The sequence below is a fragment of the Dermochelys coriacea genome, chromosome 3 (assembly GCF_009764565.3).
Source record: "Dermochelys coriacea isolate rDerCor1 chromosome 3, rDerCor1.pri.v4, whole genome shotgun sequence".
Lineage (NCBI taxonomy): Eukaryota > Metazoa > Chordata > Testudines > Dermochelyidae > Dermochelys > Dermochelys coriacea.
This window is the reverse complement of record NC_050070.1, coordinates 142,347,081-142,360,660: the sequence shown is the minus strand read 5'-3', so window position 1 is coordinate 142,360,660 and position 13,580 is coordinate 142,347,081. Positions and strand designations below refer to the sequence as shown.

Genomic DNA, 13,580 nt, shown 5'->3' with positions numbered 1-13,580 from the left:
GTTACAGAATGTTACCTTTCAGCAAATCACTTAACTTCTATATACACTCAGTTTCCCCATCTGTAAAACTGATATTTCCATATTTCAGAAGGGTTTTGAGAAATTATTATTTTAGGCCATGCTCCATTTGAAGTCAGTGGCACAAGATCAGGAACTTCAGAGTGCTTAAAGACCTGTGAACATTGGTGGTGCTACAGAAATGCAAAGTGTCAGTCGCTAATAGCAACTATCAGTACAACACATACTTCTACCTAGGCCATAGAACTTTTTTTTTTTTCTCCTTTACTAGAATGTCATGCTTTGAGTTTGAATTCCTCTGTGGTAAAACAGTGCAAACTATTTTGTTATCCTTTCCTTTTTTTTGCAGTTAAATGGATTGGAGTAGGGAAATCCAGAGAGTCAATGATACAGATGTTTTAAAGATTTCAGATGCGTGGAAGAAAGCACACTCCTCAATAAAAGACTGCTTAGTCTTACATGTATTAGTAGTCTACAAAGTGAAGATGTTGGAAGGATAGATCTTGCATGGAAAGAAATGTTAGAGTTGGTCTCCCAAACCGATTGCTACTCTTGAAAGACTTTGACGTCTACCAATATCAGCTCTCTATCCAACTGGCAATAACTCCAGGACACTTGCCATTACTGTTATACATGGTGCCACCAGACTTTTCTTTATCATCTAGTATTTACTCCATAACATAATCCTTGATGTTTGAAAATGAAAGGTAACATCATTTTCCTGACTTTGTCTTGATTGTTGTTATTATGCTTCTGGCGGTGTTACTTCCCTGAAATCTTAAACAGTAAAAATAATGCAGTTTTGCACAAATGGTTTTACATCCTCATTATTTGTACTCCTAAATATGTTGTATTCTTTATAGCTGCTGTTGTAGTGAGTGATTAAAGAGGGATTCTGATGATTTTATAATGCTATAAACATTGTCTAAACTGTGTGTGAGATGGCTTTTGTTCAAAAAAATTTGTGATTCAAGTTGTTGGGAGTGTGCAAGGGGCTCTTAAGACAAGTTTACAGAAAATGTGCAAAAACCTAAATTTGATATTGTGTAAAGTTCATTTACAGTTACTGAACTATTCTATTTAATTTTTTAAAATTAATTTTAAAACAATTATGCACTTCTCCACTTTGAGTGCATATTACAGAAAAGTAAATCTCTTGCTAATTAGAAGGAAGCATGTTTATTCATATGTTTAAAGTTTTAATCTTTAGGTGCCTCTTTAAATTTTTTCTTGTACGTCAGTGATTAGAACTGTTTGACTTCACACAACTAGGCAAAGGCACTATAGAAATTATAAAAGGAAAACTATTAGGGCTGTCAAGCGATTAAAAAGATTAATCATGACTAATCATGCAATTAAAATTAATCACTATTAATTGTGATAAACACTAGAATGTCATTTATATAAATAGTTTTCCATATTTCCAAATATATTGATTTCAGTTACAACCCAAAATACAAAGTGTACAGTGCTCACTTTATAATATTTGCACTGTTAATGTATTTCAGTTCACTTAATACAAGTACTGTAGTGCAATCTCTTTATCATGAAAGTTTAACTTACAATGTAGAATTATGTACAAAAATCCTGCATTCAAAAATAAAACACTGTGAAACTTTAGAGCCTACAAGTCCACTCAGTCCTACTGCTTGTTCAGCCAGTCGCTAAGACAAACATGTTTGTTTACATTTGCAGGAGATAATGCTGCCTGCTTCTTATTTACGATGTCACCTGAAAGTGAGAATAGGCACTCTCATAGCATTGTTGTCGCTGGCATCGCAAGATATTTGTGGCAGATTCGCTAAAGATTCATATGTCCCTTCATGCATCAACCACCATTCCAGAGGACATGCATCCATGCTGATGATTGGTTCTGCTCGATAACAATCCAAAACAGTGCAGACCAATGCATGTTCATTTTCATCATCTCAGTCAGATGTCACCAGCAGAAGGTGATTTTCTTTTTTGGTGGTTCAGGTTCTGTAGTTTCCGCAGCGGAGTGTTGCTCTTTTAAGACTTTTGAAAGCATGTTTCACACCCCATCCCTCTCAGATTTCGGAAGGCACTTCAGAATCTTAAATCTTGAGTCATGTTCTGTAACTACCTTTAGAAATCTCACATTGGTACCTTCTTTGCGTTTTGTCAAATCTGCAGTGAGAGTTCTTAAAAGAAACATGTGCTGGATCATCATCCATGACTGCTATAACATGAAATATATGGCAGAATGTGGGTAAAACACTGAGCAAGAGATCTACAGTTCTCCCCTAAGGAATTCAGTCACAAATTTAATTAATGCGTTTTGTTTTCTTAACTAGCGTCATCAGCATGGAAATATGTCACCTGGAATGGTGGTCAAAGCATGAAGGGGCATACAAATGTTTAGCATATCTGGCACATAAATTCCTTGCACCGTTGGCTACAATAGTGCCATGAGAGTGCCTATTCTTACTTTTTCAGGTGACACTGGAAATAAGCTGAGGGCAGCATTATCTCCTGCAAATATAAACAAACTTGTTTGTCTTAGCGACTGGCTGAACAAGCAGGACTGAGTGGACTTGTAGGTTCTAAACTTATACATTGTTTTGTTTTTGACTGCAGTTATGTAATCTACATTTGTAAATTGTGCTCTCACAATAAAGAGGCTGCATTACAGTACTTGTATGAGGTGAATTGAAAAATTTTTACAGTGCAAATATTTGTAATAAAGTGAGCACTGGACACTTTGTATTCTGGGTCGTAATTTATATCAATATATTTGAAAATGTAGAAAAACATCCAAAATTTTAAATTTCACTTGGTATTCTATTGTTTAGCAGTGCGATTAAAACTGCTTAATCACAATTAATTTGAGTTAGTCATGTGAGTTAACTGTAACTAATCAAACAGCCCTAAAAACTATATAAATCAAAGGCACAGTTGAGATATTTAATGTATTCTGAAAATGTGATTCAGAATTCACCTACTGAAGGCAATGTTTCTGCTTAATGTCATTGGATTATGTCCTGGAAGTATTTCCATGAATAATCTTGGAGCTGTAAACAAGTGAAGGAGACCTGTTTATTTTGGTAGTGTGGTATGTAACACTTACTTGATCTAATAAGAGTCTTAAAGCTTCCAATTAAAAAAAAAAAAGTGGCCTTTACAGCATGATTTTATTCTGTTTTTTAGGTAAATACACACATTGCATTGTGAAGTTTGAGTACTCCCTTCTCAGTTGGGTGGAAATAAGCATAGTTTATTTCCAAATGATAAACTGATCAAATTTAGATACTAACTTTGCTGTAATGGATTAGTTGAATCAAGCTGCAAAGGGGAATATAGGAAACTTAGAACTGTAAAATAGAACGACAAGAAAATAGCTTTCATAGTCAAATTTAGGTGGTTAAATTTGGTGAAAGATTGAATATATTCATTGTATTTGTAAATACCTAAAAACTCATCTAACATGGCAAATACATTCAAAGTTGGTGACAAAAATCTTAATCACAAAATTAAATGTGCAATAGGTAGAGAATAAGATCAACTTGTCTCTGGATTGAGAAAGTTAGCGGGAATATTCCCCAGCAGAAAATAAATTAATGAAACAAAGAAATTTTAATAGTGGGTGCTGTATTACAAGAATATTACTAAGGAAAAAGGGATGGGTTATGTGTCCAGGATAAAGTAATTTGGGAGGGAATTATGGGAGGATTGAAGGATAAAGTTCTTATTTTACTGTTATTCATGAAGCACTTCCTGCTTAACTGTTTAGACATTACATAGAGTAATCTGTAATGAGTATGAAGGGGGTGGGGGGAAGAAGTCACAGCATGACAGAAGACTGAAAAATATAGAGAGATTTTTTGATAAACATCACAAAACTAGTGTCAGAGGCACCCAGAAGTAAAAGGTGTTTCCTCATCTATCTTAGCAAGCAAAAAGTCTTGCCTCTCTAAACTGCTGTAAACTTTTGCAGTGCAGAGGAATTAAGTCTTTACCCAAACTTTAGCCAGGCAGATTGAATTAAATCATCCTGTAAAAGTTAATAGTGGGAGTTGAAAAACTTGGTTTGTTTTTAGTCTAAATTAACTTCATTTTGGGGAAGGGGGAGGGAGAAAGAATTTTGAGATATAAAACCCTTTTGAAGACAGTAAATGTCATTGCAACTGATTTCACAATATGAGCAGTAAGTGCCATTTTACTGTTTGTAAAGCACTTTGAAGGAACAATGCCTAGACTACACAAAAAGGCATTCCTAGGCACCTGGGAAAATCATGTAATACAAAGGCTGATTTAGGTTGAACGGCAGAGACCTTAGAGCAGTTCACAAAAGCTAGCATGATATGTAGTGAGCTGCCCAGCCAATGGGAGATGCTGAGTGGGGAGCTGTGAAAAGAACCCCACACCCTGGTCTCAGATAGGCACCTAAGGCTAGGCTGCAGGAAGGAGCCTATTTTTGCAATTCACAGATGGGAACCCTCCTTAGAGTTAGGTGTCTTATGCCATTTTAGCAAGAAGCCTGGGGTGGGAGATTTGAGGACTTCCATCCTAACTTTTAGCCCTGTGGTTAGGGTACTCACCTGGGCTGTGGGAAACCCAGGATCACCCCTGCTCTAATGACTATTTATCCATTGTGCAACAGCTTCAACACTCCTGCTTGAGGAAGTTCCCATATCAGAATATTCCATAGCCAATGGTTAAAGCAGTTACCTGAGAGCTAGCAAGCCCCAGTTCAGTGACATTCCTACTTGCAGAAGGAGGTGGGACTTGAACTGGGGGAGGGGGAAGAACTCCTCCATCCCAGGTTGGTGCCCTAACCATTGGGTTAAAGGTTGAAGGAAAGTGCCTTCTCTCTCTCCCACCAATCTTCCCTGGTTCATGAATTATGGTGGGCTGTAGGTGGAAGATAGGTGTCCAGACACCACAGGGACTCAGCAGTGTACATGCCCAGAGGCAGAAAGATAGGTGCCTAGGGACCTTTTACTGCCAAAAAACCCCCAAACTTAAAAGCCAAGTGAGTTTAGGCACCTACAGGGTTTCAGGGGGAGTCTTGTGCATTTCTGTGTTCCCAAAACTGGCACTTAAGTGCCTAGCTCCTTTTGTGCATTAAGGCCAGTTCTGCTAGAAAGAAGGTTGCAGTGGAGCTGTATTGAGCAGCCATCCATCTAGAAAGCCCCAACTGCTGCTGGACTAAGCAATGTGGGGGTTTTGTGGGATTTGGAGGCCTTTTTTCCATCAAACTCAGATGCTAAAGCCCCTCACTCTTGTGGGGATGTTGTAGAGAGAGTTCTCCCATGTTCACTTCTATTTTCCTGCAGTTTTGGCACACTCCCTTGAGCTGCTTCATAGGAGAATGGGGTAAGTGGGCCCTAGTTTAAGTTTTCCATTGATTCTTATGACAGCTGAATTTGTAGCATGGTGGGTAATGTTAGATTTCAAGAGTATCATATAGTGCAATAAACCTCCCTGCTCCCTCCTTGGTGGAAGAACAGTTTAAAAAAAACCCTGATCTTTATTTCACAACCTTTGAGGTTTCTTAAACTGCCAGCCGACAGCCAGGGCTGTTGCTTTTCTCACAGCCATATGGGGCAGAAAAGGGCTGCTAGAGGCCTTTGGTGCTAGGGGAGCTCCCCACTGCAGGGGTGGTCTCTGCAATTGTCCTTGCCCTGGATAGACTATTCTCCCTTTAATGTAACTAAATAAGGATTACTATATTCCCAAGATGCACAGCTAATAAGAACATGCACTGGGAATTAAGTATGTCCATTCCCCACTGTTGACTCCATTGTACAAAGTAATCCATATAGTCATAGTCACAGATAAAAGTTGATTAAAGTTTCCAAGCATCATCATCTACTCAAACTACACTGTAAAATGACACAGTATAGCTTAACAGAAGCAGATTTCTGAAAGTCTCATGTAAATAGGATCAACTTCAATAGGTTGCTTTTATTTTCCTAAAGGCCAGCGGAAATACTTCTCTCTCACAAGCAAGGGCAGGTTATACTTTTTTGGATCAGCAGTGGTTCTCCAGATTGTCAGTGGTCCAGGATCAGTTCTTGGTATGTATTTATCCTCATCACAGTCTGGAATTAAAAATAAAGATTTCCTTTCTGAATCCCTATGATCTAAATTCAGGAATACTCAGTATTTTTAAAGCTTTCCTGTTGCCCTTATATGATCCCAGCCTCTTTTCCTGGAGTAGCATGTCCTGTCTGCTCCATGGTTTTGTTGGGTTTTTTTTAGTGGAGAGGTATGGAGTTTAGCCTCTTTATTTCTATTTTTTTTTTTAAATTCATTTTTGCTCTTCCTATTCTTTATAGGAATAGTGCCTGGGGGAGAGGTGTCTATTGGTCACTCTGCAAGGCTAGAATTTGTTCTCTCTACTGAGCTGAACATTGTGAAAGCAGAATTGTAGCTTGGTTGCCAAGCTGCTTTCTATGCTTGTAGCCCTATATGCATGAGCTATTCTTGTGATTAACTGTACTAAGTAAGGAACACCACAAGAGCAAGGATGGAAAGTGGATTTCCAGGAACTGCCTGCAGCATTATTCACAGCAGCATGTTTGCGGAGACATGTTTAAGTACAGGGAGGATTATACAACTTTCCTGGGGGAAAAAAAAAAAACAAAAACAAAAAACACCTCTTCTCTTCATCTTTATGCTGTTGTTCTCCCCTCAACTAGCCTACTCCAGTGGGGAAATCCTCCTAAACAATCTGTAGTCCACCATAAGCAAGCTGCAGCTCTTAAGAGGGAGACCTTGAAGATGTGGTTTAAAAAAAAAAAAAAAAAAAGCCATTCACCGGCCCAACACGTAGGCAAGGTGTTACTGTAGGATAAAAGGAAGGGTTCACTTTCTGCCAATTAAGTGGGCACTTTATCAAGGTAGGTTACCAGAATAGATAAGGCAATTGGCTGACCTGACAAACTGATCAGAGAAGTTTACCAATTATGTGCAGAAAAAGTTGAATGATTCCAACTAGTTGGGTGTAGAAGACAAATTGGGCTTTTGGGTGCAGGCCTTTAGCAGAGGTGTCAAGAGGTCCTGTCTTTCTTCTGAAGTCAGAAAAATTCTTTGGGAAATTGAAAAGGTTTTTATAATCATGTAAATTTTAATAAAGGGACTTAACAGTTTTTCATAGTTAAAATGGAGAAAATAAATGCCTTGATTTGAAAGTCAGCAACTTCTGCCATATTTTCTCTAATCAAATCAAAGAAAAACCTAGAGTAGAGGAAGGAGGGAAAGCATGTGCACACTTCTAGCTTTGACTACACTTGAGTGCAGTAGAAGGCCTTTAGGCAAGAGCCTGTGCCTCTTACGTTTGTATTACACAATGTGGAAGCTAGAAGAAATCAATAAGTTGTCTGCCCTCATTCTGAGCTATTACTGCTGCCACTTAAACTTGCCAGCTGCCTGTTTCTATCAGCTATATTGACACTGCTCCTTGCTTCATGCTGCACTGCAGTATCTGGCTGCTCTTATGGTTTCATTTTGTTAGGAATCATGTAGGACAAAGAATACCATCTCCATAGGACTCTGCAGCTGGAATTCAAGCTGAAACCAATTATCCAAATCAGAACTGAACCATTAAGGCTTAAGAGCCTGTGCCTTCACAAAAGGCACAGCAAATTCAAAGTTGTTGGCCAGTGCTTATCAAAGGCACCACTTAGAGGTTGTCTTTCTGGAAAAGAAATCTTCCTTCCCATGGGAGCTGGTCTGTATCTCAAAGCTCCTTTCTAAAAACAAGAATAGTAAGTGTCTTTCTGGCATGAAAACTTAAGTATCCAGTGAATTTCCCCTGGCTTTGGCACATAGAATCATGGATAAATAACTAAATCAAATTAAGCACATTTAATGCATAATAAAGTTGGACAAAAAGGCACCTTAAACTGGAAAGCTTTCTCCCATGCTGCCCCCTCATAGTTAGGAGAAGCACCTTATAAACAGCCACAAAACTAACTCTCTCAAAACCCACCTTAAACACTCTCCTTTGCTATGAAGCTCTCAAAAACTTGAGAAGGGCTAGACTGAGACCATTCCTGTCACACAGATCAGTATTGCCTTATTGTTCCCTTGTATTCCCCATGGCTCTTTCAGTTTCCAGCACTTGTCTGTTACACTTAGATCATAAGTTCTCTGGGCCAGGGAGTGTCTTTGTTCTGTGTTTGTACTGCACCTAGCACAACAGAGTCCTGGTCCCTGACTAGAGCTCCTCGGTGCCATGATAAATTTAATCTTTATTTGTATTAAAAAAAATATACCTACTACACAGACTGGAAGTGACCAACTGCTTTGTACTTGCTCGATTCAGTACAGGACTCTCCTTATTTGAAAGGTCTCGTCTGTCAGAGATCCCAAAATGAACCAACATGTTATAGGTTGCATTACACAGCGCTTTAAACGGACTAGATCAAATCAAGTGTCTTCGTAAAGTGGTTACTTCTAATAACTTAGAAACCTAAAATTGAACTGCTTGTTGCATCTAATTGCAGTGCATTTGAGCAGCTGCTGTATATAGATTGAAGTCTAATTATACATGTGATTTGCTGTGTTCCAATTCATTGGTTGCCTTCTTCCTATCTCTTTGGAGCTGGACATACTGCAAGTGTTCACTTTGGCTCTTCTTTACCTAGTGTAAAGGAGATCTATTTTTCCCCATCATAAAATGGGGATAATAGTTTTCTCTCTCGCAGGGATGCTATAAGGATTAGTTAATCCATTTGAATGTGTTAAACATTTTATGAGGGCTATAAGTAGACTAGGGTCAGTCTTCCTAGAAAAAGCCAAGATTTACATTACTAGTAAAGCCTACTTACCAATATTGTAAAATGGCAGTGCAAATTCTTCTTTGTACATGGTTTGCTTGTACCAGTCATTAGTTGCCTTTTGTCCTTTGAAAAAGGACATACCTCTTAAGAGTTAAATTATCAAAGTCATGTTGGTACTGAGTTTCCACTTCATGCGGCACTGGAGCTGGGTGCAGTTTTATGAAAGGTCTAAATGAAAGGCATAAATAGTTTTGTAATCTCATGCTGACACATGATATGTGAATAGCACTGACTAACCCTAGGGTAGCCAACAAATGTTCTTTCTAATCTCCTGCTGAACTGGAGCACTCAGTATAATGCAGTTATAATCTAATAGGTATTAACAGCATGACTATATACATAAAGCTATCATAATTTAGTATTGTTCAATTGGCTTCACTGCACTTTTGAAATTAGGGAGTGGGTCTGTGAATATTGCAGTTAACCAGTGTAAACTGCATTCATTAATTCTGTTGTAAAAAACCTACTGTTATACTTCAATAAAAAATTCTGCTTTGTTTAGTACCCGGGTTAGCAATCTCAGTTGAGAAGCTAAGGATTAAAAGTGCTGGTAAAATGAAGGATCACCTGCACTTTCTAGCAGCTTTCATTCCGCATTCCCAAACACTGATGAATTATCACACAAAAATAGATAGATATGGCTAAGCTGGAAATATAAACCAGATTTCCAGACTCCCAATCCTGTGCTTTGACCAGTAGACCATTTCCTCTCTTCCTGGGTTCTCTTCAAACGTCAAGGTTGAAAAGGAATATCTGCTGGGCACCACGGGAAGTGACTACCACTCCCCATAGTGAACTTCAATGATAAGAATTTCAGAATAAGGTTCTCTTAGGAAAAAATTGTATAAAGCTATTCTCTTACCCTGGAGATGTTTCAGGCATGCATACTTTATGTACCCGTCCTAGTTGCCCAGGATAGAACCCAATGTCCTTTCCTTGACGAACAACAGTACTAGTAAGTAATACACACGTAAAATAAGTGGTGTTGCAGGCAGAAGAGCAGATATAACATATGAGAGACAGAATTTCTTGACCTGAGAGTTACAACAATGAAAGCTACCAGCAGACATTCTGCCCCATGCATTACATTTCATGAGGAAATAAAGCATAAACTGAATCAGTTTGCAAACTGCTTTATCCCATCTTGTAGTACAAAAGCCAGTATGTAGAGTAACTGCAGGATCTATGATGTGGGAATGGCTAGAAACATGGAAGCTGAATCAGGACAGAGTTTGACTTGAGCTGCAATGGGGACAAGGTAAATTTTTGAAAGGTGCCTAAGTTATTAACTATTGTGAGACAAGGTGGGTAAACTTTTTGGTGAAAGAAGCCTTCAGGCTTACACAGAGTTCTTCAAGTTTGGAGTGTCACAGCTAAACAGAAGGTTGAACAGATTGTTATGTGAAAGGAGTTAATTCAAGATGCAAAAGACCATTCAAAGTGATGTGGGTAATTAACACTTCTGCAGTTGTAGGACAAAGGAGGGTTGCAGATTGTGGTAATAAGCCATAAATCCAGTACCTTGGAGTCCATGATTTTTAGTTTTTGGCAACGTTCTGAATTTGAGCCCCCGGGCTCATCTTTTGTAGGGGTTGTGTAGGTTTCCTTTGAGGAGGAGTATCCGAGGGGTCAGATATAGAGTGATCACTTCGTTCATCCACAGGGGATGGTGTTTTTGACTTGTCATTTTTCAATGTGTGCATAGGTGCTAGAATGAGGGCTGCTGGGGGTGCAGAAGCACCCCTGGCTTGAAGTGATTTCCATCATATACAAGATTTACATGCTCTCAGCACCCTCACTATACAAATTGTTCCAGCAGCCCTGTGTGTGTGTGTGTGTGTGTGTGTTATTTGAGAGTGTAGCAATTGTCTTCTTTCACACACATACTTGTAACTGGGGTATCTAGTGTCCTCAATGAAATACACCATGTGTTGTGATAGGCATGTGTAGGACCCATGCATCTTGAAAGGTGTGTTTCACTTAATCTGTTCCACTTTGTATTTAGCTGAGACACTGAGTACCTTTCTAAGACCCGTAAAAGAGCTCCATGAAGCTCAAAAGCTTTTATTGGACCAACTTCTGTTGGTGAAAGACAAGGTATTACCTCACCCACCTTGTCTCACTAATATCCTGAGACCAACATGACTACACCATGACTATACCAACACTGCAATATCTTCTGCCAGAAAGTGTGTGGTTCCCCCCCACAGCAGGATAGCTACCTTTTGTTAATTATCTCACTATAAAGTGGAGACAACGAACAGGTAGTTTTTAACCTTAATGTAGCTGGGTGAGGTCAACCCAATAGATGCTTTTGAAAATGTTACCCTTAGTGCTGGTAAGAATGGTGGGGGAGGAGGGAGGAAGAGTAGAATAGGCGAGGAGGAAGAAGAACTACATTTTGCATCAACTTGGCAAGTTTTACCCAAGATAAAGTAACATTTTTCTATATGGAGATCCTAACAGAGTGACTGGATTCCTCGGTCCCACCGTGTTAGCTGGTGTTGATTCCTTGTATGTTTAATTCCACGCTGGACATAAAGGAGGTGGGAGTAGTCTGCTTGGCAGATGAACCTAAAATGGAGTAATTCTAAATAAGGACAGTTTTGATCATGTACTGACTATTTAGGAACATAGTTGAAAGAATATAGTAGAATTTGTTAACTGTGAAGTCTTATATGAAACTTGCATGGATATTAATGGCTTAAAACTGAATATCTGCAGATACAGTATGTAACTTGCAAACAGACTCAATGCTTTTACTTGTAAAATGTGCGTTGGGAAGGCTATTTTGACAAAGATCCTTTCCTAAACCACAAGAAGTTTTAAACAGAATATTTGTACCATTGTTAAGGTTGCCAACTGTCTAATTGCACAAACCCAAACACCCTTGCCCTGCCCCCTTCATGAGGCCACACCCCTGCTCACTCCATCCCCCTCTCTCCATTGCTTGCTCTCCCTCACAAGGCTAGGGCAAGGAGTTGGGGTGTGGGTGCAGGCTCTGGGAGGGGGCTGAAGGACGGGACAGGAGTGTAGGAGGGGGTTTGGGCTCCAGCTGGGCAGCACTTACCTCTGGCTGCTGCCAGAAGCGACTGGCACATCCCTCTGGCTCCTGGGTGGAGGGGTGGCCAGGTAAGTCTGTGCGCTGCCCCCACCTGCAGGCACTGCCTCTGCAGCTCCCATTGGTCGCAGTTCCTGGCCAACGGGAGCTGTGGAGTTGGTGCTTGGGGTGGGGGCAGTGCACAGAGACCCTGTGACCATCCTACACTTAGGAGCCAGACATGCCAGCCACTTCTGGGAGCTGTGTGGAGCCAGGGCAAATAGGGAGCCTGCCTTAGCCCCGCTGCGCCGCCAACCGGATTTTTGGCCTATTAAAATCTCCCGGATTGATTTTAATAGCCATTGGGAGATTGAGGTAGATTCCGGGAGACTCTGGGACAATCCAGGAGGGTTGGCCACCGACATCCTGATGTTTTTGCACATGTGACTTTTCTGTGTCCAGATACTTTACCCTGGAGGGAGGTAGGGTGTAGAATCTATAAATTGACGTAGTCTTATGGCTGTGCACGACATGGAAAAATCCTGGAGGAGATCATAAAATATTAGATTCTTAATAAGGAGCTTTTGAAATATTTAAAACAATTTGCTTTCAGGGTCAATAATTTAATCTTTGTTAGGGCACAAAAAATTGAAATTAAGATATTGGAAGAAAAGGCATAATTAGGCATTATCTGGAAATATCTGGAGGAAAAATAAGATACTGAAGAACAAATGCCAAGGCTAGCAAGTAAAAGAATGGTTTTTAAAATGTTGGGCTTGTTTTAAAAAAAAAAAAAAATCACAAAAGATCTTCCCCGGTATCATTCTAGGATGCTTCCATGGGCTACCCAGGTTGTGAGTCTCACTACCACCTGCCCTTAGCATGAGAAAGTCTTGTCTGTGCCTGCCAGGAGTCAGCTCCCTGACTCCACTAGGCATAGTCAACACAAGCACTCTCCTTTCAAGCTCTACTATCCCTTTGCGGATTAGCGATATAGTCCAGCCCACCCCCACAACCCAGAGTCCTCTGGGCAGCCCCCAAGTGCCCAGTCCCTTATTCCGTGGATACTCACAGTATTACCAGATCCTCTGTGCCCAAAGAAACAGTATGCTTCAGCTTACCAGCTACCTCAAAGAAAGGACAGGTGGGGAAAAAGGGAGATGGTGTTGCCTGGTATATCAGAGATATGCACTTGCACTGATGTTGAGCTGGAAATAGGAGACAGATTTGTTCAAACTCCCTGGGTGGGGATAAAAAACAATGGTGATGTCATGGGTCTACTATAGACCACCTAACCTAGAAGAAGAGGTGAATGAGGCTTTTTTTAAACTACTAACAGTCATGCAAAGCACAGGACTTGGAGGGGAAGAGGTGGAAGACGACTACTCAGACATCTGTTGGGAAAATACAGCAGGGCACAGATTATTCGACTAGGTCTTGGAGTGCATTAGACTATTTTTTATTTCAAAAGGTGGAGAAAGCAACTAGGGCAGAGGCTGTTCTAGATTTGATTGAGAAACAGGAAGGAATTGCTTGAGAATTTAAAAGTGGAAGTCAGGTTGGGTGAAAGTAATTATGAAATGATGAGTTCATGATTCTAAGGGCTGGTAGGAGGAAAAACAGTAGAATAAAGAATGGATTCAAGAAGACAGACTTTAGAAAACTCAGGGTGTTGGTAGGCAAGATATCATGGGAAGTAAGACTAAAGAGAA

At 39.9% G+C, this 13,580-nt stretch overlaps 2 protein-coding genes across 2 annotated transcripts in view; one reads left to right on the top strand and one right to left on the bottom strand.

Moving 5' to 3' along the window:
* The window catches only part of ADSS2 (adenylosuccinate synthase 2), a 64,980-nt gene extending 61,629 nt beyond the window's left edge, over positions 1–3,351 (top strand). The window contains 1 exon segment of the mRNA XM_038394801.2: positions 368–3,351. Coding sequence (XP_038250729.2) covers positions 368–420 — 53 coding nt within the window. The 3' untranslated portion in view covers positions 421–3,351.
* A 2,123-nt stretch (positions 3,352–5,474) lies between these two features.
* On the bottom strand, positions 5,475–13,104 carry C3H1orf100 (chromosome 3 C1orf100 homolog). Its single transcript, XM_043512262.1, is given in 6 exon segments — positions 5,475–6,083; positions 8,817–8,887; positions 8,889–8,996; positions 9,691–9,780; positions 12,340–12,410; positions 12,990–13,104. Coding segments are annotated over 5 exon segments (468 nt in total). The 5' UTR covers positions 12,402–12,410; positions 12,990–13,104; the 3' UTR covers positions 5,475–5,946.
* Positions 13,105–13,580: the final 476 nt, after the last annotated feature.